This window comes from Ceratotherium simum, chromosome 21 (genome assembly GCF_057802395.1).
Source record: "Ceratotherium simum simum isolate JZ-2026a chromosome 21, ASM5780239v1, whole genome shotgun sequence".
In the NCBI taxonomy this organism is placed as follows: domain Eukaryota; kingdom Metazoa; phylum Chordata; class Mammalia; order Perissodactyla; family Rhinocerotidae; genus Ceratotherium; species Ceratotherium simum.
The window spans coordinates 75337-101076 of NC_141920.1; the positions used below are offsets into that span (position 1 = coordinate 75337).

General features: G+C 58.4%; 1 protein-coding gene across 1 annotated transcript in view; it reads right to left on the bottom strand.

Annotated features, from left to right (window-relative positions):
- Positions 1-25740, bottom strand: part of MYT1 (myelin transcription factor 1) — a 69699-nt gene that overhangs the window by 12422 nt on the left and 31537 nt on the right. The window contains exons 5-16 of the mRNA XM_014787257.2: positions 19890-19952; positions 18975-19216; positions 16873-17679; positions 14684-14818; positions 14037-14127; positions 12876-12989; positions 9699-9913; positions 8199-8323; positions 7029-7298; positions 4123-4277; positions 3093-3155; positions 2909-2977 (exon numbers count right to left, since the gene is read on the bottom strand). Of these exons, the coding sequence (XP_014642743.2) occupies positions 2909-2977; positions 3093-3155; positions 4123-4277; positions 7029-7298; positions 8199-8323; positions 9699-9913; positions 12876-12989; positions 14037-14127; positions 14684-14818; positions 16873-17679; positions 18975-19216; positions 19890-19952 (2349 nt within the window). The remainder of the gene's footprint in view (positions 1-2908; positions 2978-3092; positions 3156-4122; positions 4278-7028; positions 7299-8198; positions 8324-9698; positions 9914-12875; positions 12990-14036; positions 14128-14683; positions 14819-16872; positions 17680-18974; positions 19217-19889; positions 19953-25740) is intronic.

The following is a 25740-nucleotide window of genomic DNA, read 5'->3' on the forward strand; positions in this document are numbered from 1 at the left end:
CCCGGGTTTGCAGCCGCTTAGGCGGCCTTCCGGGGCTCTGCTCCTTCTCAGCTTCAGGGAAACGTGTGACAGAACTCAGAGGCTCAGCACTGCAGGCAGTGGCCAGGACACCACGGCCCCTAGCAGCCCTAGCCGTCGAGTGCCCAAGTGCCACTCTGGACTGTGGGTAACACCCCACAAGGTGCAGCCCCGGATGCTGTCTGTGAGTGAGTCTGGGGAGGGGGGAGAAGGCGACTCAGCAACAACACGCACATGGGGGCAGTTCCCGCCAGGCCCCAGCACAGGTGGGACCGGCGCCCCCAGGGGTCCTATCGAGGCACACCTGCTCCAGGCAGGTGGGGCCGTCCCGCACTCCTTGCTGAGGCCCGATTCAATGGCTTTTCCTGAGAGTTGTGTCCAAGAGAGGATGGTGTCCATGTGCTAGAGAAGCAGGTGCCGGCAGCGTCAGCCACTCTTGTGGCCCCAGAGACCCACAGGGTCAGCTGCAGGAACCCTCCCACCATCTGCTTCTGAGCGCACTGTCTGAGCAGGTGGAAGAATGCCATGTCTAAGGGACTCACTACAGCTTGGTGGTGCACACCAGTTCTCGCCTCTGAGCCCCATCCCTGTCCCAGGTGGTGGGCTGTCCCTCGCCCTATCCAGAGGTCCCCCCGTCACGTCCTTGCAGGGTGTGTGGCTGCCCTCCGACTCCTCGTGCACCGAGGGGCATGAGCAGCCCAAAGCAGCATGTCCCCTGATCACACTGGGACATGGACGGGAAGAGTCCTTGGGACTCGACTAGAACAAAAACACATCGTCTGGGACCGTCACTGCACCAGGTGTTGACAGGGAGGGTGTCTCACTTGCTAGGCAGTGGCAGAGGTGTCTCTGCCCCCTTGGGAGTGGGTCACCTTTGCCCGTTGCTGCCACAAGGCTGGTCAGGAGCAGCCCACGCCAGATGTCCACCAGACAGGAGGGAGGGGAGCGTGGACACAGGGGGAACAGGGTGGAGCTGGCCCACATCCATCCCAAGCCCACACTGTGGCCTGAAGGAGGCAAGGCGTGGGATCCCACGGAAAGACCCTCGAGGGGAGAGAAGTGCTTCAGAGGGCGTTGGGGCACCTCGGCCACCTTCCCAGACCTCGCTGAGGCTGGTGAGTGACGCGTTTCATACACGGAACACTTTCTGTTGCTATTTCCACACGAGTTTTGGGTAAAGCTCTTCACAGGCACTTAGTCTTAGAAGGGCGCCAACCCTCCCCAACGGCTGTTTCCAGACTCAGACGGGGCCCATGTTTTCCTTCCCTGAGCATCTGCTCTGCAGGAAGAAAGAGCTACCAAGCACAGGTGGTCACATCTAGAGCGCTAATGCCCCTCAAACCGGAGAACCCTGAGAACCAATCATAGTTAGAAAAGCAAGGGGAACTGGAAAAGAGAACAGGACGAACGAAGAGGAGAAAGATGGTGAGAGGAGAGAGGAGGGACGGAGGGACGGAGGTTGGGGAGGAAGCTCCCGGGCCTGCAGGACTGAGGGTTTCCTGTGGATTTCTGGGGCTGGACACCAGGAAGGAATGAGTGAACATGGAATCTGCCACGATGAGCTGAGCCTCAGAAAACGCTTACGTTAAAGCTGTTAACTCCCAGAAAGACTATTCCGGTGGTGAACCCGGCCCAGCCTCATCTACAGGAACCGAAGGCCCTATTGGTGACAACAGGCAATGACACGCTTCTCCTGACTGCTGGGACCTGACGGGCCTCCGGAGAGCTACAAGGGCAAGGCTGGCAGGACGGGGGCACTCCGGGAGATCTAGAGCTCTCTGCCTTGTTTCTAAATCCACTCAGGCCCCTGGAAGCTGTCACCAACAACAGCTCCTCGCCTTAGAGGCACCAGGGCCCCGGCTCCACTCTGGCCCCAGAACAGAACAAGTCAGGGAAATTTGGCCTGGATTCAAGGCTTCCTGCCACAGAGGCTTGAGGAAGAGAGGAACACCCCTGAAGAGGGGTGACCTGAGAGGACAAGAGTGGGACCTCCTTCCTCAGCCTCAGCTCAGCCTGGGATCCCAGGACGACAGCTGCACAGCTCAAGGTCACACCAGCTGCAATGTCACATCTCAAGTGAAAGCATGAAGACCAAAGGCGATGACAGTCCCCAACTCCAGCCCCAGAAACACTGACACCTGGGAAACCTCTGGGCGCATCTCATTTGAGCAGGACAGTCAAGCAGGCTAGCTGGTGCCCACAGGGCCTTCCCTGTCCATGTGTTACGGGCAGTGAGGAGCAGAAGCAGAAAGAGGGGGTGCTCAGCAAAGGGGAGGGGTGAGCACAGAGGAGAGGCACGTCGTCGGGGGGCACCGGAGGCCAAGACAGAAGCAGCTGGAAGGGACTGTAGGAGAAGGAAGGGCAAAGAGTTTTCTCTTTCATCATCAACATCCAGTTCATTTAGCAAGAGCTGCACAGCCTGCGGCCTGCTGAGCCGTGGCAAGGCTTCCAAGCCTTGTAAGGCCAGTTCTGGGCTTCTCTCAGATCTCAAGGGCAGTGAGGGCAGCAGGCCCAGGCAGCCTATCGGGGTCCTCAGGAGAGAGAGAGGAGGAGCTGGGCCGCCAGGAGCTGGAGTGGGTCCTCCTGGCCCTCAGCCCTTGGAGATGCCGGCCGGCAGGGCTGAGGGCAGCACAGGAGCCTACAGCAGCCCCTGCCCGAGAAGATAGGCACACAGCAGCATTCAGAGCAGGGAGACACAGGCAGCAGCAGTGGCGGCCCCAGACAAGCAGAATTGGCCCCTCCATGGCCCTGCTTCTCTGCCCCATCCCGCAGGGCGGGGCCAGCCTGGGGCTGGAGCCCTGGAGGAGGCCGACTTTGGCTGTAGCCATAGAAGGAGAGAGCAGAGCAAGGGAGTTGCCCAAGAGATGGGAGGCCAGGAAGGCAGACATACTTGAGGTCAGCAGAATGGGCAGCCATGAGGTTTCTGAGGCTCTTGTCAGCAAGAGGGCAACCAGAGAGGCTGAAAGAGAAGAGATGGGACATCGGGGTAAGCCAAAGAGGGGGAGCAGAGGAGGAGAGGAGGAAGACCCACCACGCAGCACCCAGGTCAGGCTGGACCCGAGTGGGGGACGAACCTGCGGTGGGAGGCATAGTTCCCGGTGATGTGGCCACTGCCGTCACAGCCGGGGGTGGGACAGCTGGACAAAGGAAAAAGAACGTCAGAACAGAGAGCAAGGCACCCCAACCAGGCCTGCCCCCAAGCTGAGCCTCCTCAAGGAGGGCGGCTGGCACCTGCTCCCGACTTAGCCACGGGCCAAGGGGCAGCTCCTCCCCCTCAGTCCTCAGAGCACAGCCCTCGCCTCTTGGACTGCAAGTTTCTCCCACACACCTTAATCAAGGAGGAAAAAAGAACCAAATTAAGGTTCCACTTGAAGTTGGGACGCCTCTGAAGCACGTGTGTGTGCGTGCACATGTGTGTGCCCATGAACATGGAGGCAGGGAGTTCCTAGGGAGAGCCAGCTACAGGGTAGGAGGAAACTAGTGGGGTTCAGGGCAAGGAGAAGAGGAACTCCAGGAACAAACTGAGCACAGAGTGAGAGTTGCCAGGTGTGGCCTCTCGCAGTCCCCCTCAATGAGGGTTGACCAAAGGCGGTGGGATGGCTCACATCTACCAGCAGCTTCCCTGCCTTCCCATGACATCTGGTTAAACTCTGCGAGGACCAGCTCAAAGGGGACAGCCAGGCTGCCAGGGCTGAGGTGCCTAGTCCCAAGGCAGAGCACACATCAGGCCTGGGCGCTGGAAGCCAGGGCAGACAGCTGTGGCTCAGGAGAGGGCAGCTCCCTTCAGCCTTCTTCCTGCTCTGTGGACCAGAACACAGGCTCTTCCTTGTTCCTAATCACTTCAGAGCACTGTGTTCAAGCCCAGCGTGGTACAGAGATGATGGGAAACCTGTCACCCATTGCCTGGCTCAAGAGGGTTCTAGTGAAGGACACCCAACCTCCTCTCCAAGGCAGTCAGGCCAGGAGGACAGTCAGAGCCAGGCCAGGGCAAGGGGAAGGCCCCAGACTGAGCAGATCCGGTCACTACGGGCTCCAACCAGGACAAGCTCCTTTCCAGACGTCGAGATTCTCCGAGGAGGCCTGTCAGCCAAAGTGGCAACTTACGTGAGCAGCTCCTTCTTTATGTCCTTGGAGAGAAACTTCAGCTTAAAGTTGGTCAGCGTAACATCCCCGGGGTACTTCCGCTCCTCAAAATTCTCTTCCGACACTTCCTGGTCATCTGCTTCAGAAGAAGCAAAAGAATGGGCTGCTGGCTCTGACTGCAAAAAACCAGCAGGGAGATGTTTTAACCGCTGGCGGGGGCCGGGTGCCCGACCCGGGGGCTGAGGGAGAGGGACCCTTCAGAACCGTGTCTGCAGAGGCATTTTCTGGAGTCTCCTTTCTTCTGGATGAGAGAGGAAGACCTACTCCCCCCAGACATAGAAGACAGCACCCCTGAGGGGCTGGGTGCTCCCCCACCTCGGCCAGAGCTCCTGAGCTGCCTCAGGAACGAGGCTCCTGATGCCCTCCACGGCCTCGGGCCTGTGGTCACCTCCACCTAACACCACTGGCCACCTTCTGAACACAAGAGCACACAGTGCAGCTCCTCCAGAGCTGGGAGTGGCGCTCAGCAGACAGCGGGCACTAAATAAGGGTTTGTTGAGATGCTATGATGATGAGACGGCACGATGAGAATAATGACATACAAAGTGTGATAACAACAATCACAGTGACTTTGCGACTGTCTGGCCCTTCACCCCGTCCCAGCATGACGCCTTGACCACAGCGGGCACTTAATAAGTGCTTTGAACTCGAATACTGGGTCTGGAGGTGTTCAGTCACCAGCTGAGGGCAGGGTGCTGTGGACAAGGGGTGATCTAGGACTGTCCCTGCCACAGAGGGTGGGGAGCCACAGAGTCAGGAAGGTCAACGCCCTGCAGGTCAGCCTGCAGCTGCAGCAGTTACCCCGTGGGGTGGTTCGCAGTTCAGACCCCCGCACAGGGACTTGCCGTGTGTCCCAGGCAAGTTGATCAACCTCTTGGGGCCCAGGTGCCACACCTTGAAGCTTGAGAAAATAGCAGCCCCTCACAGGACTTCTGGGGATCGAATGAGGAAGCACCCCTGAGGCACGCGCCCGGCAGACATGGCTCCCCACAACGGGCAGCGACTCTGGTCAGCACTGTGGGTATCGCCATTGCTGCTCCTGTTACTGCTGTTGAACAAGGCACGAGGAAGGTGACTCACTCGCCCGAGCAAGTCAGACGAAGCTCCTCAACTCAAGCTGAGTCTTCAGGATAAATGGGGGCTTCCCGGCAGCAAAAAGGAGAAGGCTGCTCCAGAGTGAGGCCCATGGACACTGGGGCCTGGGGTGTCCTGGGGACAGTGAGAAGGGGCTGTTGTTGAGGCGGGGGTGGGAGGTGAGGCTGAAGAGTGGGGGTGGCAGCCTTACCCAGGATGGGTCAAGGAGCCTCGGGCAGAGCTGGAAGGAGGGTCTGAGTAGGGCGTCCAGGCCGTGGGAGAGGGATCAGGATGGCCTGATTCAGAAGGCATTTCTGGGGGTGACCCAGAAGGACGTGGGGTGCCCGTGCCTAGGAGAGGGGGCTGTAGGAGGGGAAGGGTCTGGGGTTAGGCCAAGGCTTCTGTCTGGAGAATGGACTCTTGATTTCGGGGCAGAGCTTGGGCAGGCTTCAGTGGGTCTCTGAGACCTGGGTCACCCCACAGAGGACGGTGACAGTCCTGGGAGGGGAGGAGGATGCTGATGGGGAATGTGAAGGGAGAAGGGGAGGGGCAAAGCGTCCTGGGGAGACCAGCCGGGGTTGGGGCGTCAAGGAAAGGGGCAGGGAAGGAGCCAAGGGAGGGACCAAGGGGAGGGAAGGGGAGGGGGCAGACAGTCCCGTGCTGGCAGCGAGGTCGCCAGGCAAGGAAGGGGATGTGGCTCAGTCCTGGGAGCAGGAATGGAACGAGGACGAGAGCAGACGTGGAGACCCTACACTGGGGCCCCACACAGGAGGGCCCCCCGGCCTCAGACTGGGCTCCCCCTAAGCAGGGAGAAAAGCGCCTGCGCAGCCCTGTAGACATGTCTCAGGCCAGCCTCCCTCCACTAGGCTCCATCTAAGAGGTGCCCCTTGTCTGGGGCTCACTGAGCCCAGTGACTTCAGCCCGGGGCCCAGTCTGCTCTTCTGTAAAATGGGGGTGCATGCGAAGTGTATAGGGAGCCTGGCTCCCAGGAGGAACCTCCTCCTCCACAAGGACACGGCCCCACGCTCCTGGGGACCTGGCGCCACTGTCGCCCACACCTGCCCTCCTGGGGGCCCTGCCCCACTGTTGCCCACACCCGGCCTCCTGGGGGCCGGCTGGGAGAAAGAAGGGAGAGGGGAGGGACCTGCAGTATGTGGAGGCTGCCCGGAGCCTGTGCTGCCCTCAGAGCTGGCCTTGATCTTCCGGACACACACCTCTCTTTGGGGAAAAGCCCTCAGTCATCTCAAGTGGGTGGAATGATTGGAAAGGGAATGTTTCACCGTCCCCTGACCACAGCTCCAGCACAGACGCCCGGCTTGTTGCTCTTTACCAGGCGATGCTCGTCTTGAGACTCAGACCTCTGCCCACCACCGGGCTCCCGGGGCCTGGAATTTTCTCCTGCCTCTGTCCAAGGAGCCAGGAGGCCTGGAGTGTACTGGGGACAGTCACGAGGGGTAGCTGCTGGAGCCCAAGGTCTCCCTGTCTGGACAGCAGGTTGATGGGATGCCCACAAAACCAAGGAATTCAGAGTTGTCCCCAAATCCCCCCGTGGGACCTGAAAGAAGCCTTTCTCCCCGTGCTTTCCGAGGGCCCACACTCTGCTGACCGCCGTGTCTGTGGAGCTGAGAAGCTGAAGCCACAGCATGGCAAAAGGGTGAAAACCCCTCCAGGAGGGCCAGCTGAGTCCTAGCTGCCCGGAGGGTGCAGAGCCCTGCGTGGGAAGGGACCAGACCCCCAGAGGCCCTGCCTGGAGAAGCAGGAGCACTGACCCACCGCTCAGCCCCGGCACCCACCTCCTCAGGCTCCTCCTCTCGCTGGCGGCTGGGCTTGGTGTAGTCCAGCGGCCGGTCCCACTCATCCTGGCGGGAGGCCTGGCTGGACTGGGGTGAGGTCATGGAGCTGCTGGGGGCGCTGGCGCTGCTCTGGCGCTGGGAGGCATCGGGAGACTTCATGCCCGGGCTGCTGCTGCTGCTGCTGCTGCTGGGGAAGGCGCTCTCTCGCTTGCGGTGTTTGTGCATGCTCAAGTCCAGGGTTCCATTTTCGTCCACCTCAATGTCTACCGCCTGCCATTGCAAAGGTGAAATCTGTAGTGACTCCACCCCTTCCATGTGTGCCTTCTGGTGCAGGAATTCAGCGTTACAGAATGCCCGCCACTGTGGCTCCCGTGGAAGGACGCAGAGCCAAACAGGAACAGAAGGGCCTCCCAGGAGAAGCAGTCCTGCCCGTCTCCTCGGGCTCACCCAGGAGACTCCACTCTCCCTCGAGTCTCCCAACACCACAACACCAGACCCCAGAGAAGGCAGTGAGCATGGTCAGGTGAGAATAACCCAAGACTCAGAGAAACACGAGGGAACACACGTGTGCGCCACTCTCAGACTCAGGCAAACACGAGGGAACACACGTGTGCGCGACCCTCAGACTCAGGCATACACAAGGGAACACACATGTGCACGACCCTCAGACTCAGGAAAACATGACGGAAGTGCATGTGCGCCACCCTCAGGCTCAGGCAAACACAAGGGAACACACGTGTGCGCGACCCTCAGACTCAGGGAAACACGAGGGAACGTGCATGTGCGCCACCCTCAGACTCAGGCAAACACGAAGCAACAGGCATATGCATGACCCTCAGACTCATGGACACACGAGGGAACACACGTGTGCACCACCCTCAGACTCAGGGAAACACGAGGGAACCCGCGTGTGTGCCACCCTCAGGCTCAGGCAAATGCGAGGGAACACATGTTTTCCCCCTTAGGCACAGCACACAGAGCTCTCAGGGGAACTCTTCCAACCTCTCTGGTCATCGGGGCCATGGCCAGGAGGGAGGAAAGATAAGAATGATAACTACCGAGCAGACACTGGGTGTTCCTGAGCACATTTCGTGCAGGGGCATGTGATTCTGACTGTAAATGCCACCCATCCGTCTTTGCCTCAGAAGGGGCTCCTTACAGGGGACTAACCTTGCTGGGCAGGTCCTGTGGCTTCGTGCTGAGGTTCTCAGGCATTTCCCAGCAGCGGGTGGAGAGGTTCAGGATGGCAGTGGCGGCCATGTGCGCAGCCTCAGCGTCGTGGGCGTAGTCAAAGCCTGTGGAAGAGGATGAAGTGCAGGGGCTGTGCCTGGGGGAAGAGGCCTTTGGGAAAGGTTTGGCTGCAAAAAGGGAACAAGACCAGGCTGATACACAACTTGAACATGAGGCGGCCACGCAGCACATCAGGGACTCTGGGACGGCTGGGAGTGCACTGGGCACCGCTACGTGAAAGGTGGGCTTGGGCCTGGGTCATTCGACCCACTCACAGGGGCCCACACTCCCCACTCCTACTTGCCCTCTGGTCGGGCACTGAGGAGGCTATTTCTGGCTTGACCAAAATTTGGGCAGAAAAAGCAAAACCCTCCAGACATTCCAGCATCCCTGATATTTCAAACCAAAACAAGCTGTCTATTGGTAAATGCTTATTGAAAGACTAAAGAATTCTGTAAATAGGAAGAATGTTTGGAATAGCACCCAAGTAGGAAAATTCTGTCACAGCATCTCAAAATCAGATGTCTGGTGTCCCCAGAATAGTCACTGCTTTAATAAAGTCGCATATTGTTCAAATAAACATGACAAGTGAAGGCACAAAATGTTGTCTTTTCTAGTAACTGTGCTGTAGCCATACCATTACTCTCAGGTGTGGTATCTCTGAGTAATCATGGCACCCCAGCACACTTCCGGATACACGGAAGCTCCTTGTGGGTGCTGTAGTGTCAGTGGGTGCCTGTGTGTGAAGCCTGAAGGCTCAGCCCTAACACATGGGAGAGGCGTTGGCGCTCCCGCGGTAATTGTGTCCATCGGTATTGTTATCACTAACACGTAGGTAACTCATCACTGCCGCATTTGGGGACTGAGAACATCCACCAGGAGGTGCCAGTTCCAATCTCATGTGCACATGGGGACTGCTTTTCCATTTCATATGCACTTCCAGGGCTAAAGGGCTTGCGACCCACAAATTAGTGCAATAAGTGACCAAAAAAGACAGGAAGGATTGTTCTCGAAAGTTTGTAAGAAGGAGGTTTGTTAGTGCAAGTACTCAGCAAATGTGTCGCTAATACCACAAACAACAGTCTCCAGCAAGGTGGTCCCCGCGCAGAAGGGCAGAGGGCTTCTCTGGTGGACCAGGTCAGAAAAGTTATTCTTAAGCCTTTGGACATGCACGCCATAAAGGACCTTGGTTCTGTCTCACAAATAGTGAGGAGATGCCCCAAGTTCGATGGTGAACATGGAGGCGGCACATGGGCGAGATGCAGACCCCAAGAAAGCCAGCACGGTGGACACCGGGGCAGCTAGGGTCCAGGCCTGCGTCCCGGCCGAGTCCAATCAGCCCCCCAGGGTACAGATTCCCTACATGCTCCTGGACGAGGGATCCCTCTTCCATCGCCCTCCAAACCCTCTACCTCCCAGGAATGGTTCTCCCCAACTTACATTTAAAGGCTTTAGGTGAGGTTTCGCTGGTCTGAATCTTTGGGGCAAGCATGCGTTTGCCAAAAACCTGAGCATCAAAACTTGCGTAATCGAAGGTGACCTTGGAGAACTTCTCCAGCTCCTTGGCCAGGTTGGCTCTGGGCGTGGTAGGGGCCACACTAGGCCGGTAGCTTCCATATGGAGGGACCTCGAGCTGCTTCACAAAGCACATGGGCCTGAGGTGCAGGATAGAGGTGCAGAACCATGAGGACAGGACCAGGGACCACGTGCCACCCATCCCCAGTGCCCTACCCCACGGCCTGGACAGGGACCCCTCAGAGCCCAGTGTGGACAGAGACCCTCCCCCAGGTCCCACCATAAAGGGTGCTGAGGGCCTGATCTATGTGAGGAAGAGCTGCCTGCAAGGAGGAAGCAATAGGAACCTTAAAGAAATGACGGCATGTCCCTTGCAGACAGCATTAGCCAGAGGAGGGAGGGCCTGAGACCTTCCCTCTGAACTTAGGAGAGCAGGTGTCAAAGAGCTCAGTCACAATGAGCGAGAGCCCTCAGCAGGGAGCCTGACAGGAGCCTCCCTAGGATGGCGGCCAGCCACCACAGGCAGAATTCTAGCGGCAGAAAAACAGAACCCCCAGTGGGGAGGGAGTCGGGGCATCTGGAGGGGATGTGGCTGTGTTTCTGAGCATCAGCCTCAGGGCAGGCCAGCTCCGCTCTTCACCAGGGCAGGTCTTAGCCCTCCACTGTCTTCTGCTTCAAGTCATTGAGATGGCCCCTGGGGGACTGCTGGAAGGGTTAAGGACAGGGATGGAAAGGCCACTGTGAGCATTCAGTTCATTGTTATTGAAGCTCTTGGAAAAGTTCAGATTTCTAAATGCGTAAGGGATGGCGTGAAGACATTGGTCGAGACAGCGCAGGAGCAAGGGCAGGAAGACCAGCCGTACCAACCACACAGGGTGCAGAGGGGCTCCTGTACCAGTCCACTCAGAGAGAAGGAAAAGAGAGAAGGAGGCTGGGAGAACCACCCCCGCCTCCCCAGCTCTCTTTGCTCCTGTCTCTGCACTAAGCAATGACTTCAGTCTGGAAAGGGTGGGTCGGCGAAATTAGGAAGAGGCCAATGGTGAGGACCTCTAACATGCTGGGCGCTGTAAGAACTTGAGTGTGGCCTGAAACAGGAGCCTGGGGACAAAAAGACCCTGCACGGCTCAGAAGGGCCTTGGGAAACGGGACACCACCAGAATGTGGGCACGTTTTCCTTGCCCAAGAAAGGTGGGAGGGCCTGGCTGGACCCTGGCCCAGTGACATCTGAAGAAGCTGCTGGAGAGCACTCAGGGGAAGAACGAATCCTAAACGTCACATCTGTACCATGTTTGGACGGCTTCCTCAGCCAGGCCTTCAGCCAGCAGCACAGACTTAGTGCCCACAATTCCAGCAAAGCTTTGCAAGGATTTTCCCTGCACCCCTGGGTCCAACACCCAGAAACGTGGCCTCATAGAAGGGACAGAGCCTGCACGGAAGGCTCTTGCATGTTGGCCACAGTCACTCCCACTCTGGGCTCCTCACCAAGGGCCAGGGAGGAAAATCGCGCCACCTCCTTGCAGCCTCACGAGAAGAAGCTTGAAGTCGACAAGATAATGTTGTTGTCCCACTTTTACAGGCAAATGAACTGAGGTCCAAGTTCCTGGAGGTGCAGCCTCTGAGTTTGGAGCCTGTTTGGCCCCCACCCTGGCCTCACCGGGCCTCACCAGCCTGGTGGTTTGACATTTTGTCAGTGACTTAGATCCAGGCAGGAAAAGGACCGAATTAGTAACTGACAGGAAGCTGGCAGGAACGGGAATAAGACGGAGGAAGGAAGCAGCTTCAACCATCATGAGGGCCAGCTGGTGGAAAGAAGCCAACTGGACGTGCAGAGCTGAAGGCGCCCCATGGATGGGACTGCGAGTGTGTCCCAGTGCAGGAGGGTGAGGCCCCTTCCCCACCCAGAGACGCCTCGCATGGGACCCTCAGAGCAGGCCAAGGCGGGTGGCCAAGTCCCTCTGGCTGAGACTCCCAGGCCATGCCAGGGAAGGGATGGGAGGGGCCTGAAAGGGGGCAGGCGGTGGGAGGCCATCGCCCGTGTTCGTGACCACCAGGCACTGGGCTCATGCAGGGTACAGCAGCCCTGGTCTCCCACACTGTCCTTCGGGAGGCAGACGTGGAACGGAGGTCTGGAGGACTGGGGAGGAGGAAGATCTGTGGGCGTTCCAGCTCCTCAAAGAAACCAAGAGCAGGGTGTCCACTGAGGGAGGACAGCAGGTGGGGAAAGGAGAGGGCGGGGGTGTCCCCCAGCACGGCGGGTGTCGTGTGCCCCAGGGAAGCGGTCCCCCGGGCGAAGAACTGTGGTCAGGAACAAGACTCTGAAGCCAGGCTGGCAGGGCGCCAATGCCAGCTCCCCCCCAGCCCCCCCCCCACCCTGGTGAGCATGGCCTTGGGCAAGTTCTTGAGGCTCTGGCCTTATTTGTGGCACCCACTTCAGAGGCCACGTGGATGGAGGGATGCTAAGTAGATGGATTCTGTGATGAGTCATGTCCACACAGGTAGATGCACACACATGCATGCACACGTGCACACACACTCACACACATGCACCCAAGCACGCGCACGCCTACTGCTGTCTCAGAACCTCAGGGGCCATCAGGAGGCAGCCCTGTGGAGGGCACCGCCCACACCCGCTCCTCTCCCTGGGTTTAGGGCCCATCCCCGGAGTGAGGGAGGCGGAGGCACGACAGCCAGGGAAGAGCAGCTCCCCGTGTGTCCTGGACAGCAGTAACCCTCAGCTGATGCGGTCTGCTGTCTCCAGACAGGACCAGCACCGCCACGAATGAACCCCTGAACAACCTCAAGTGGTGAGACAAGACACTCGCAGGAGAGCAAGGCAGGGCAGCGTGCGGATGTCTGTGCCACAGCCAAGGCACTGGCGGACGCAGGAGAGTTCTCTGTCTCAGACGAGACTCTGTCCTGTGTGCCCCCAAAGCCGCCCTCTGGCTCTGCCCCTGGGAGGCCCCGTGGGCAACTCCACGCCTCAGCACACGCGCACATGCACCAGCACGAACACGAGCACGGGCGCGTGCAGCCCCGGGGAGACTGCAGGGCCCCTGGGGCATTTCGGGAGGCAGCCCCTTCAGTGCGGCTCCTTTCACTCACCTGAGGATCCGATCTGAATGGGAGCTATTCTTGGAAGGATCTCCCGGCTGTGGCTGTTGCTTTTCATGAGCTTTGGCTAATTTTTCAGCAGCAGCAATAGGACACCCGGACAAACTAGAGAAAGGACAAGGGGGCGGCTGGGCACTCTCCTGCGGGCCCTGCCCCTCAGACCCGGAAGGCCAGCAGGCACCCGCGGGAGCCGGGGAGGCGGTCTCTCCAGGTCTGTCCCCGACCCTCCAAGTACAGGCTGCTCTGTCGGCTTCCATTGGAGGAAAATTCTAAGCCAATGACACATGAGGACGAAATTCATCTTAAAGGCTTTCAAAGCTCTGAGCAAAGGTGCCTCCTCTGGTGGGTCTGGGTGATAGGCCTGCCCCTCCCCTCCCTCTGCTCACTCACCACCAACCAGATCGCATTCTGGACCTGTCTCCAGCTCAGGTACCATCAGCCACCTCGGGGAAGCCCAGGGCCCCGCGGGCCATCACCTGGGTGCCGACCCTGGAGGACATGGACTACCAGGTCACACCAGGAGGGCTCAGGCCCTACCTAGGAAAGCACCCAGCCTGAGATGCTGCAGGCGCAGCCTCGTCTGTCAGGCAGGGCTCCTTGGAGGTGGCGTGATCACAGCAGTGCTCAGCAGCCCAGCGTCTTCCCCTCGGAAGCTCCGGCAGCCCTATCAGCTGAGTGTGTGCCGCTGGAGCACGGGCACATCCATGCGGCCACGGCCACCCACCCGCTTCTGCGGGGTCTCAGCACACCACAGAGCAGCCCAGAGCTCGGGCATGGACTGCTGAGGTTCTGCCACGAGCAAGAGCTGGTGTGCAGAGGTTCCCCAGCTATTGGCGGGACGAGGTCTCCACGGTTCTCACCATAGGCAATAGGCCTTTGCGCAGCACATGTCCACTCCACCAGCTGCCCTCTGGTGTCTCAGGACCCCCACTCGCAGTGGCTCAGGTGGCAACACCACCAGGTGACCACACTTCCTGGTGCCACTCTGCTCCCCTCAAAGGTCTGCCCTGACCTTGCACCCGCCCCGAGCGGCAGCACACAGAGGGATGTGGCAGGCCTGAGCCCTGTCCCAGGCCGGGCACACACAGCAGGCCCGGCCCACCCCTACACGACCCCCCCATGGCCCTCAGCATGCCCCGCTCAGCCAAGTACCTTCTGTGCGTGTTGCGGTTGCTGTTCACATGGCCCTGGCCCGTACAGCCGGGAGTGGGGCACTTCAACACGTTCTCGTGCATGGCCAAGACTGTCAGAGAACCAGGGAGGCAGAGACGGTGAGCATGGCCAAGGAGGATGCAGGAGCCCTGGTTGAAGGCTGCAGCTTTATAGGGGTGGGGGCCAGGGCAGCTCCAGCCCCAAGCCTCAGCCTGGTCAAGGCACCTCCCCTGCCACAGGGGCCCCTGCATCCTTGGGGAAGAAACCAACTCGGCTTTAAAACCTCTAGTTGTTCTGTGATTCACTCCTCTAAACTTAATGTTCACAATTACCGCCTCTAGCCCGGAAGTAGGGAGAGCTCAGGCTCTCCACCTGAGCCATCAGAGCACAGGCGGGGACCCCCCTAGCTGGCTGACTCAGTCTCCCCCCTCACGTGCCCGTGTCTGTGGCAGTCTTCTGGGGACCCTGACCCAGCCTGCCATCTCAAGGTGGATAACTGGGCATGCTCCATGTCCCCAGCTTCATAGGGCTCAAGTTTGGGCATCTGGACAGTGCCAATCCAAAGGGACAGGGCCCTGGCTGGCCACTCCTCCGTGGGGACACCATCCAAACTCCAGAGATGGCCTGAGCTATGCAGAGGTACTCACTCTCCGGGGGGATCCTGTCCTTGTGGGGGCAGCCGGACAGGCTGCGGTGGTGAGGGTACAACCCAGTGACATGGCCAGTGCCATCACAGCCCGGTGTGGGACACTTGATCTCACGCTTCTCAGCTCTTGAGGGATCTAAACACACAAGACGCAGCAGTTAGAGGGTAGCCAGGAAGTGGGCGGTGGGTGGTGAGCAGGGAGGGGGACAGAGCAGCTCATGATCCTTCACCCTGCCTCTCCAGAGAGGAGAGTGGCCAGGCTGCCCAAGAGCCCGAGAGGGACCAGGGGCTGGACAACGAGGAGACCCTAGAGAAACTGGTCCACCCCAGCTGTCTGCGTGCAAGAGCCCTGAGACTGCCCAAACTCCCCCAAAGAGCAGGACGTGCAGCGTTTTAAAGAGGACAACATGATGGCGGCTGGCGCCTTCTTTCCTCTCTCCTGCCGACACCACGTGAGGCCCACAGGCTTTGGTGTGGGGGCCACACCTCCACGAGCTCCCACACCTCGAGGTCCAGCCTCTGCATAAAGAGGTGAAGGTATGCGACAAGGCCCCTGCCAGGACATGTCCTTTTGATTTGACAAAACAAGGAGGACAAAGTTAAGTGACTTACCACAGCCACATGACAAATAAATGCCTGGGCAGAAATTTAAACCCAAATAACAGTTACTGACCTCGTCTAGTCTCTGCGGGCCCAGAGAAGTCACTGTTGCGTGTAGGGCCAGCAGGGAAAGCCTGTCAGGACATGGATAACCCCCAGAGCATAGCCGATGTCCCGGAGAAACTCCTGGAGAAACCGTCCCCTTTCAAGTGCGCAGAAGTCACAAAGCCAGGCTCAGAACTCCCACTGGGATAGGGAAGGGCCCCCTGGGGGCTCTGAAGGGCAGGACCCCAGCTCTGCCTCTCTGAGTTCAAATGGGCAGAAAGGTGGACTGTCACCCAACGGGGCAGGCAGGGGCGTCTTGAGGGGCTTGCAAGTCCCTCCCCAACATCTGCTTCCTGAGCTTGCTCCCCTGGCTGCCCGGCCTCTGCCCCGGGCTTGCACTGTGTGTGCCTCAGTGTCAGTCCCTAAAACCAGTCCCACTGTCTCTCCCATAGCACGTGGCCTGCTTGGCACTTCTCGGTGCTCCTGCTCAGCCACCTGCCTCACCCTGAGACACTGTCCCCTAGGTCCATGCCCTCAACTGTATCCCTTAAGGCAGGACACCCTGTGTCTGGATCCCCCAATGTCTGTCCCACAGGTCAGAGTCCCAAATCTGGGCATGGGGCTGTCATTCTGTATTCCCCACGAGTCCCCAACAGTGTCCCACCAATGTCTGCACTGGCCTGTGGGCCCCAGGCCTGCCACCCCCAGACTGATACCCTAACACAGGCCCTGGCACCTGTCCTGAGCCTGTGTCAACATCTCCTGGGTTTCCTTGTGTCCGCATCTCCTCAAGGCCTGTGCTGGCCCAAATCTTAGTCCCCAAACAGCTGTCCCCTAAGTTGGTGCCGTCCTGAAAGGGTATCCCCTCGAAAGCTGTCCTCCAGGTTGAAATAATCTGTGTTCCCTCAGCTATGTCCCTCAGTATCTGCCCCTGATCTTATCTGATACAAGAGAGTATTCCCAGAAATTCTGTGCCTGGTGTCCCCACCTACCTACCAGCTGGGGGGCACCCAGAGACACAGCTCGCTCAAGTCTCTCCATGACCCAGGTGGGTCCCCCAGGGTCTGGCCCGTGTCTGTGTCTCTCCAGGACCCAGGTGGGTCCTCTCAGAGTCTGGCCCTTGTCTGTATCTCTCCATGACCCAGGTGGGTTCCCCAGGGTCTGGCCCGTATCTGTGTCTCTCCAGGACCCAGGTGGGACTCCCCAGAGTCTGGCCCGAGTCTGTGTCTCTCCAGCACCCAAGTGGGTCCCCCAGGGTCTGGCTCATTTCTGTGTCTCTCCATGACCCAGGTGCATCCCCCACACTGTTGCTGAGGCTCTGGGGCCAGTTACATACCCTCACACCTCCTCCTCCTCCCACCTCGTGCCTCAGCTATGTCTCTCTCGGGATTACCCTAGGTGTTCAGTGTGAGCCCATTTCCTCAGTGTCCACATTCTGTGTGGTGTGTGCATTTGCCCCTTATCTGCATCTGTCCGCTGCCCCCTCCCCGCTGTAAGGGCCTCCGTCCCCAGGAGGGAGGAGAGTGAGTGTGGCCCCGATTCTACCTTTGCTGCAGTAGTTCTTCCTTGTGGCATCCAAAGGCCTTGCCGCCTTCCCTGGCTCAGCGGGGCCCAGCTGGCCCTGCTCGGCAGACAGGCAGCCTGGTTCGCAGACGGCTCGCACTTGCTCGGCCTTCAGGGCAATGGCCTGCTCAAGGAGGCCCAGGTTCCCACGGGTCATCATGTCGTACATCTCCGACTCGTCTGTGACCGCGGACTTCTGGGAACGCGAGTCCTCATCCCTGCCATCGTCTGAGCGCACCTCCACTATGACCGAGTACTCAGGCTTGGAGGCCTTCTGGGTGGGGGCTTGGGGCACACCCTCCTGGCAGATCTCCTCAGGAGCAGTCTCCTCCCCCTCCTCCTCATCCTCCTCCTCGTCCTCCTCGTCCTCCTCCTCCTCCTCCTCTTCCTCCTCCTCCTCCTCTTCCTCCTCATTACCCAGGGCGACCTTCTGCTGGCAGGACTCCTCACTGGCCACACCCTCCAGGGACAGGGGGCACAGCTCCTGGGAGCGTTCGCTGGTGACTTCAATGATTTCCTCCACGTCCTCTGGCTGGATAAAGACGTCCTTTTCCCCCTCATCGCTGGTAGCTCCTTCCTCAGCCTCCTCCTGAACCAGGTGCATGATGCTGGGGCCTGGCTTGGCCACCTGGCCCAAGTCCTCCCTGACCAGGGTCTCTTCAGCTATTTGGCCCAAGTTTAGGAGAGAAGTAGCAATGATTTCCTGATAGCTGCTGTAGCTGCCCTTGGAGGAGCTGGTAGAGCTGCTGACGGGGTTGGATCCGAAATGAGACTTGACAGGACTCCCTCCTGCACAAAGTCAGAAACGCCATGTGGGAGGAGCACATGGGGAAGAGGACAGGTCTCCAGGCCTCTGATCCCCTCCACCTGCCCCACTGCAGCCTGGGGAGCATGAAACAGGGGAAATGGGGACTGGGTTGGGTGGTCTGTGTCAGCTCTTCTGCCCACATCTGGAGAGCACAGTGAACTTATTTTAGGCGGTGGATAGAGTACCCGCTACTGTATTTTTGAAGCTGAGAATTACTCTGATATTTTTGATTAACATCCTCCCCATTATGGGTACTTTCTCAAATGAGGTAAACCTGCATTTCATAAAATGGAGCTTAAAGAATACATCAGATTTTGAATAATTGTTTCATAATTGAAAAGCAGTAAACAAATTTATATATTTAAAGGACCCAAATTTAAATCCTTTTACCACCATGACTAAGATCTAGTGGGCACTCACCACACGCAGACCCTGTGGGATCATCGCCAAGGACACTCACTCCAGGAGGGAGTGAGCCAGGGCTGATGCCCAAACTCCAATGCCCTCCTTTGTGAGAAAGCAGGCGAGTTAGTCCCTTCTGCCTGGAGTCCACGGGCTGTGCACCACTTCAGGCACAGCCAGAGCCCCAGGAGTGAGGCGGGTGTGAGGACCCTCCCTGGATTCGCTCCATAATAAAATAAAAATCCATCTCAGGTCTTGCAAGGTCAGAAGACACCAGGAGCTTGGGGGAGTTGGGGAGTTTGTACCTCGGGCCTCATTCCCACCCTCAGGACTCTACAGTCTGCCAGGGCTCTTGGGGGACACAAATGCTTCTCTCCAGGGCCTAGGGCCACCTTCACACCAGCGTTTGCCAAGACCTGGGTGCGTGGACCCAGCCAGTCCTGGACAGCCCCACAGGGAAGAAGGAGCAAGCAAGGAGATCCCCTGAGTCCCCCTTCCTGGCTTCCCGGGCACCCCCACACAACCTCACCCCTGCCCCCAGGCGGCTCTCCCAAGGGCCAAGTGGGGCAGGGTCTGTCCAAGGCTCCTACACACAGACACGGCCCATGTCCATCTGCCCACTGTCTCTCACACGCACCAGACACACGTCCACAGTCACACACAGTGTTCACACAGACGCCCCCACGGGCCCCCACACTCTGCACCAGCTCCTCTCCAGGAAGCCCCAGCAAACATCAGGACAGGCCGGCCTTGTTCTCAGGAAGGGCTTTCTCGCGGCCCTTTCACTCGCTCGGATGGCCCCCCCATCCCCAGGCTGCGTGACTCCAGGCCACACTAAGCACCCTTTATTCGAGGAGAAAGAGCAACAAAGCACCTTCAGCTGGCTCAGGGCGGTGAATGTCCTCCTGTTCTGACGCCTCGTCCTCCTCCAGAGTTCCTTCCGATTCATCCGACACAGAGGCCCCCTTCACCTCGGCGTCCTCGCTGCCGTCGCTGTCCACGCCATAGCCCTCATCCAGAGCCAGCTTCAGCGGGTGTGACTTCCGCTTGGACACCAGGTGCTCGGCCTCGGCACCCTCCAGCTTCCTCTTCTTGGCCAGAGGGCAGCTCTGCAAACTGGGGGAAGAAGCCGTGTTGGGCCGCCCTGTCAGTCAACCCCCGGGTCCTCCCTTCCGCTATTCACCCTCTGCAGCCACTTTCCCTGGTGAAAGTTTCTCTTTGCAGCTCATCGCCATCCCTCAGCTGAAGCCCCAAACTCATGACTGGGAGGCTGATGTGTTTAAAACTTACACTAATTGTCCACATTAAAAAGCTCCTGATTGTGCTTTAAATTGCATTTCCTGCTTCTCTGGAAGACCTAACTTCAATGCGGCCGTCCACATGGAGTGGCTCCCTCTGTGGTGGCCTGGCCCTCGTCAGACCAGCCGCTTCCTCCCACCAAGCAGTGCCCGGGGCCTTCCTTCTCCACTCCAGACCCTCACACCCTCATCCACGCTATGAACCTGGCAGTGCAGTGGTGGGCACCTGAGGTCGGGCTGACCCCGTGGGGGGATAGCAGTGACAACTGGGTGGCAGCTCACTCTGATCACCCCAGCGTGCACCAGGTCTGCTCTGAGCTCTCCCACACAGTTAACAGGGCCGAGTGGGAGGACACTGCAGCTCGGCAGCCTCAGGCAGAGATGGAACGTTCTAGATCCATGAAAGGGCCCAAGTGGGAAAGGGGCTCCAACACCCCAGCAGCCCAACCTCTTTCCCAGGGGCCTCGGTGAGGGCCCGCAGGCCTCCTTACCTGCGGTGCCTGGAGTACTTGCCCCGGATGTGTCCCAAGCCCGTGCATCCTGGGGTAGGGCAGCTGGGGAGACAAGCAGGAGCCATCACTCTGGAGTCAGGCCCCACCTGGCCTGGGGAAAAGGTCCAGGTCTCGGCCCACCCCATTCCCTCACCCTGGAGAGCAGAAGATTGTCTCCAAACAGTGTGTCTCAGAATGGCGGCTTGCAGTTTGCTAAAAATTAATGAAATAACTCACTCCATTTAAATAAATGAATGGCTCATTACAATTTTATAAGTGTGTTTAATTAAAGATTTGTATGTATGAGATCAAGACTTCCAATGTCGGCATCTCCTGGACGGCTTCCTTTTTCCCAGAATAAGTCTTTCCCTCTGCAGGTAAACTGCCACCAGGCTTCCAGGGAGCTGGGAAACAGGACCCTCTGAGGTGCCTCAGAACCAGCGTCTGAGGCTGGCCCAAGAGCAAAGCACAAACCCTGGGGTCCCCATGGCCGGATCCGGTGCTTTGAGACCTGCAGCCTTTCCTCTGGCAAACGAGCCAGCACCGCCAAGTAAGAACAACTGTGCAAACACGCCAGACAGGCCGGAGCCACAGGTCTCCAGCTGGAGGCAGGTGCAACATGGCAGTGAACACCCCACTCCAGAACCTGCGAGCTGGTGTGGGTAAAGCCAAGAGGACTCGTGACCCAGGAGATGCCTGTGAGACCTCGGTGGGGGCGACACAGGGTTTCTTGCAGCTCCCACCCCGGGGCTGGCATGGGGACAGAGGCAAGACCCCAGAAGCACCTCACCCCCCACCATCATCTGTCTCACCTTAGAAACAAACCATGGAAAGCTCTAGAAACCTCTGACCATGGGCGCGGACCACGCCACCCAATCTGCCTCCCCAGGAGTCGGCTCCCCAGGGCAGCAAGGGGCCTGTGTGGCGTGTGAGGCCAGGGTCCTGCAGGCTGTTGGGCACATCCACAGACCAAGAATTGCAAGGAGCTGCCCTCACTCCATTTTACGGAACAGCAAACTGACAGCCGGCAAGATGGAAGACCTGTCAGAGGTCTCCCAGAGGCAGGGGCCGGAGCTCCTCCTGGGAAGACGTCGCCCATGGTCCCCCGTCGACGATGGGAAGACCTTGTTTTTAACAGGATCAGTGTAATGGGGTCTGAGCTCCCCACCTCAGATCATGCTTCCCAGAGGCTGTGAAGGATGGATGGTGCAGGCCCACCGACCTAGAGGCTCCTGGGACCCAGAAAGGGGCACCCCCCTCGACCTCTGCCCAGACACCCCCAATGGTTTCTAATTTGATTGATCAAGGGCCTGACGGCAGATGACTGTGGGGCCCAACTGGTCACGCAGGCCACACTCACTGACCAGTCAGGGAGGAAGAGCAGGCTGCAGAGGCAGAGCTCCACGCCCCGAGCTCAGGGCCTCTGGTTGGGACACGCCCTGCAGCCCTCCGTGGTGGCTGGTCTCAGTCTCATGCTGATTTCCATTGTGTTTGAAAGAAGAAAGGAAAGGAGAGAGGGAGGAAGGGGGAAGGGAGGACGGGCCATGTTTACTGGGAGTTTCCTTCCCCGACAGAGAGGAGTTGCCGCTGCTCCCGGCCTGTTTGTTCTAAAATCTATGGCCCACCCTTGCTTTCTCTCTCAAGAGCTAGCTTTGAGACTTTTCACAAAAGCTCCTTGTTATTGGAGATCTGAAGCTAAGGTCCCAATTAGTTGATTAATCACTGAGGTAATCAGGCAATTAGGTGACAGCTGCCGTGGAGGCCTATGGGGCACCGGCACTGCCCCTGAACACGGCACCTGCTCCAAGCCACACCTCCGCCCACCAGTTCAGAAGAGTCCTGGCCTCCAGCCCGGTGGTGGGGGGAGGGGAGTGCGGGGGGTGCCAGTGACGCCCCCAGCCCCAGCCTCAGAGGGCAGCAGAACAGGCAGTGAGCCTATGTGTGTGGAGCTGGTGAGGGTCACTCTGGGAGAGGAAGCTGGAAACCCTCAGACCCCTGCTCCCCACATGGCAGCCAAGGGAGCATCCGGAGGAGGAGACGTGACAGCGGCCAAGGCCCCAGAGGCTGCAGTGCCGGCAACCTGTGCCTCGTGGCTCACACAGCTTCCCCCACGAGCACCCCAGCACGGGGTTCACTGACGCCCTCCATGTACTCGGGGCCGGGGGAAGCGTGAGGAAGCAGCAGGCCCCTGGAGGCCCTCCTCAGTGCAAGGGAAGAGGCAGGCCCAGCCAAGCCTGCACCCTGGACCCCCGGCATGGCTCCCTGCGTGGAGCAGACACAGGGAGATGGGCAGCAGGCTCTCAGAGGGCCTGCTCACAGCCCACACTGAGCAGGGCCCTGGTGACCACTCTGAGGGGCCAGATATGAGCGACAGGTGTCACAGGAAGCCCAGACCGAGGCTGGGAGAAACTGAAGCCCCACGCTTCAGCTGCGGCCCTGGAAGGGACTGGCTTCCCTCCGGCTTCCTGGAGGCAGGTAGAGGACCCCCCACTCTCATTCGTCCCCTAGGTGGGAGCTGGCCAGTGGCTCATGGACAAGGCCCTCTGGTGAGGATGGACGGGCTGGGAGAGAACCAGGATGCAGGTGTGGCAGAGTGGTGTCTCTCCCAGAACTTGGAGTTGGCCCCGAAGACGTTCCCGCTCCGAAAGGGGTCCGGCCACTTCCGTCTACAGAGGAAGGGTGCCCCCTGCCACCTAACCAACACCCCTAGCAGGGCCACCATGAGGCTGTGTGACAGCAGAGGGGCCCAGACTAAAACACAGTGGATGTGTCTGTCACTTCTTCACTGGCGCAAAGGGAAAACCCACCAGATCTGTTTGTTTTGTCTCCGGCCCTCAGTGCTAAATTCAGGGCACGGTGAAACTCCAAATGGGCTCCGGAGGTGGGCGAAGGCAGTCAAGTGTCCTGCGTCTTCCAGGTCGATCCTCTCCTCAGCTCACCTCGGAACACGGCCCTCCGCCGCCCCGAGGATAAGTGGCTTCCTGGAAGCTCCGCTTGAGCTGGGGAACGGACAAGCTGCGGCGGCGGATGGGCCGTGGGGCTCTGGGACAATGAGATGTAAGCCCTTCTTCCGCAGAGTGAATCCTGCACCACAGAGCTGCACTGTAGCTCGGCCCCCCTTCCAGTGATTCCGCAGGAGTTCATCCAACGTCCTCTCCAGACCACAGAAGAGTTCTCTCTGTGGGTCACTCTCCCTGTGCTGGCGCCCACAGTGTGAGCCCCACCAGGACAGGGGTCTCGTCTGCTTGTCTGTCCTCGGCCTGTGGTGTCCTGGAAGGGGAAGAAGTCCTGGCTTGCAGTATCTGCCCGTTCCTGAGTGTAAGTGTGCCCCAGGCAGCCGACGTGCACAGTCACAGAGTGTGAGCCACAAGCACACCACAGGTCACATCCCCACATGTCGCCTGTGGAAAACACGCGGTCGTGAACCAGGAATAAACAGCACCTTCCATGCAGAACACGTGCGATTGTTTGACACAGTCTGTTCCATCTTACTCTAAGCATCGATCCTCAAAAACTTGAAGAATTGGTGAAGGTGTTGTTGCTAGAACATTAAATGTCAATGCATTCGCCCTTAGTTTCTCCACTAAAAAAGTTTAAGAGTCTCACTAAGTAAATTACTGACTAAATAGGTTGAGACTACAGGAGAAATGAAGGTGGACAAAATCCAGATGCTCTCATAATCCCCCACTTACACTGGCCGGGGCCCCTCTGAGAATATTTCAGAACAAGTCTTTTTTTTTTTTTTTTTTTTTTTTTTTTGTGAGGAAGTCAGCCCTGAGCTAACATCCATGCTAATCCTCCTCTTTTATTTTTTTTGCTGAGGAAGACCGGTCCCTGAGCTAACATCTATTGCCAATCCTCCTCCTTTTTTTTTTTTCCCCAAAGCCCCAGTAGATAGTTGTATGTCATAGTTGCACATCCTTCTAGTTGCTGTATGTGGGACGCGGCCTCAGCATGGCCGGAGAAGCAGTGCGTCGGTGCGTGCCCGGGATCCGAACCCGGGACGCCAGTAGCGGAGCGCGCGCACTTAACCGCTAAACCACCGGGCCGGCCCAGAACAAGTCTATTTTGAAAGTCATCTCTGCTTCCACTGTTTCAAAGTTGCAGGAGAACGCCTAGTCCTTTGGGTTTGCTTTCCAACTTCCTCCATAAATTCATCTGTTGCCAAAATTAATTGCTGTTACAAGAAACTGGAGCTTCCTTGAGTCCTGTGCCAGCCTCCTCCCTCTCATTGTCCCCAAGATATCCCCAGGTGAATGCCACATGGCCCAGGGGAAGCCTTCTCTTCACCCTGTGCTCTCTGGCCCCTCTGAGTATTGCAAGGCATCCTTTCCAGTGGTCCAGCCGGTCAGAGCGTACCTCCCCTGCAGGCAGCTGACCCAAGTGCTCAGGGAAAGCATGCTCTGTGGAGCCCACAGGGGCCTGGTTTGGCTGCCATTCCACACTCACCCGTCCCACCTGTGACCCAGGACTGGGCTTTGGGCAGTAGATCATATGATTCAGCTCTTCTGGTTAGATAAACTTTAACTCTCTGAGCCTCAGTTTCCCCATTTCACAACGGGATAATAATACCACCAGGCAGTACTTCCATGAGAATCTCTGAGATCAAGACTGTACTGTGCAGCCATTGCAGAGCTTGCCACATGCATGGGGCTCTGAGCATCCAGCCTGCCTCCCAGGTCCCTTCCCCTTCCGTCTCCAAGTTACAGTCTCAAAGATTGGAGGTACGCTGGGACACTTTGAGGTCCTCCTGTTTTCCTCATTGGCAAAAGCCATCCATTCAACAACTATCTGGTGAAGAATAAGGCAGTTCCAGCCCCAGATTTGTTCGGGTTCAGTGAGAATCTTTACCCCTAAGAATTAAGAAGCAGCCAATGGCCTGGAACCATGCAATTACATGGAGAAAGCTGTGCTAGGCTGGTGGCAGAGGGAGCAGAGAAAGAATAGCATCGACCCTCAGTAACTAGAATGTTGTATTTGCCTCCATCCAGGAGTCTGGGAGCTCATGGAAACTTCCGTCGAGTCAAGATTGTCACCTCTGACTCCTCGGCGTGGGCGGAGCATCTTACCGATATACCTATCTGCTGTCTTGGGTGCTGCACCGCGGTGTACTCAGCACCAGAGCTGCTATGGGGAAGGAGGGTGGGCTCGGAGCCCCTTCACCTCTCCAAGGACGAACCTCGGGCAGGTTGTCTCAGCCTGTTCAAGTCCAGCCCCGTCTCACAGGGAATTCGTGAAAATTAAATGGGGCACCCAGTGCCCACCCGGCACATTGTGGACCCTTGACAAGCACCACCTCCCTTTCTCCTCCCGTGTTTTGAGCCAGAATGCATCGGCACTACCCCTCCTCAGCAAAGGGGGGAACGAGGAGCGGTTTTCTTTGCTGGTCACTGGACGCCACTCATCAGAGCTCTGAGCAAGCCGGAGGCTGTGTGGGGCAATGTTAGGACAGCCTCGACACATAGGCATCAGAGCGGCTTTCTCTCTGGCCTTCCCCCACACACAAAGGCTTTGCCCAATCCCAGGACAGAAGCCAGCCGGCAAGGGCAAGTTGACCTCCCGGAAGGAGAGCCTGGCCCCTCCTGCTTGAACCAGCAAATCGCTGCAGCGGGCTATCCTCCCTCCTCCCCGGGGCGCTCAGCCCCTGTGAGACAGGACCTGGAATTTGGAAAGTCCCTGAGCTCAGCCGCTGCAAGACCGCCAACACACAAAACCACCGTCTGCATCTTGAGTCAGTGGACGACTCAGGACACGGAACAGCCTGTGCCCTCACCTCTGGCTGCACGGTGCCGCAGACCATCAGACCCAGAAGCATTGGTGAGAGCCCACTAATACAGCCCCGTATTGCTGG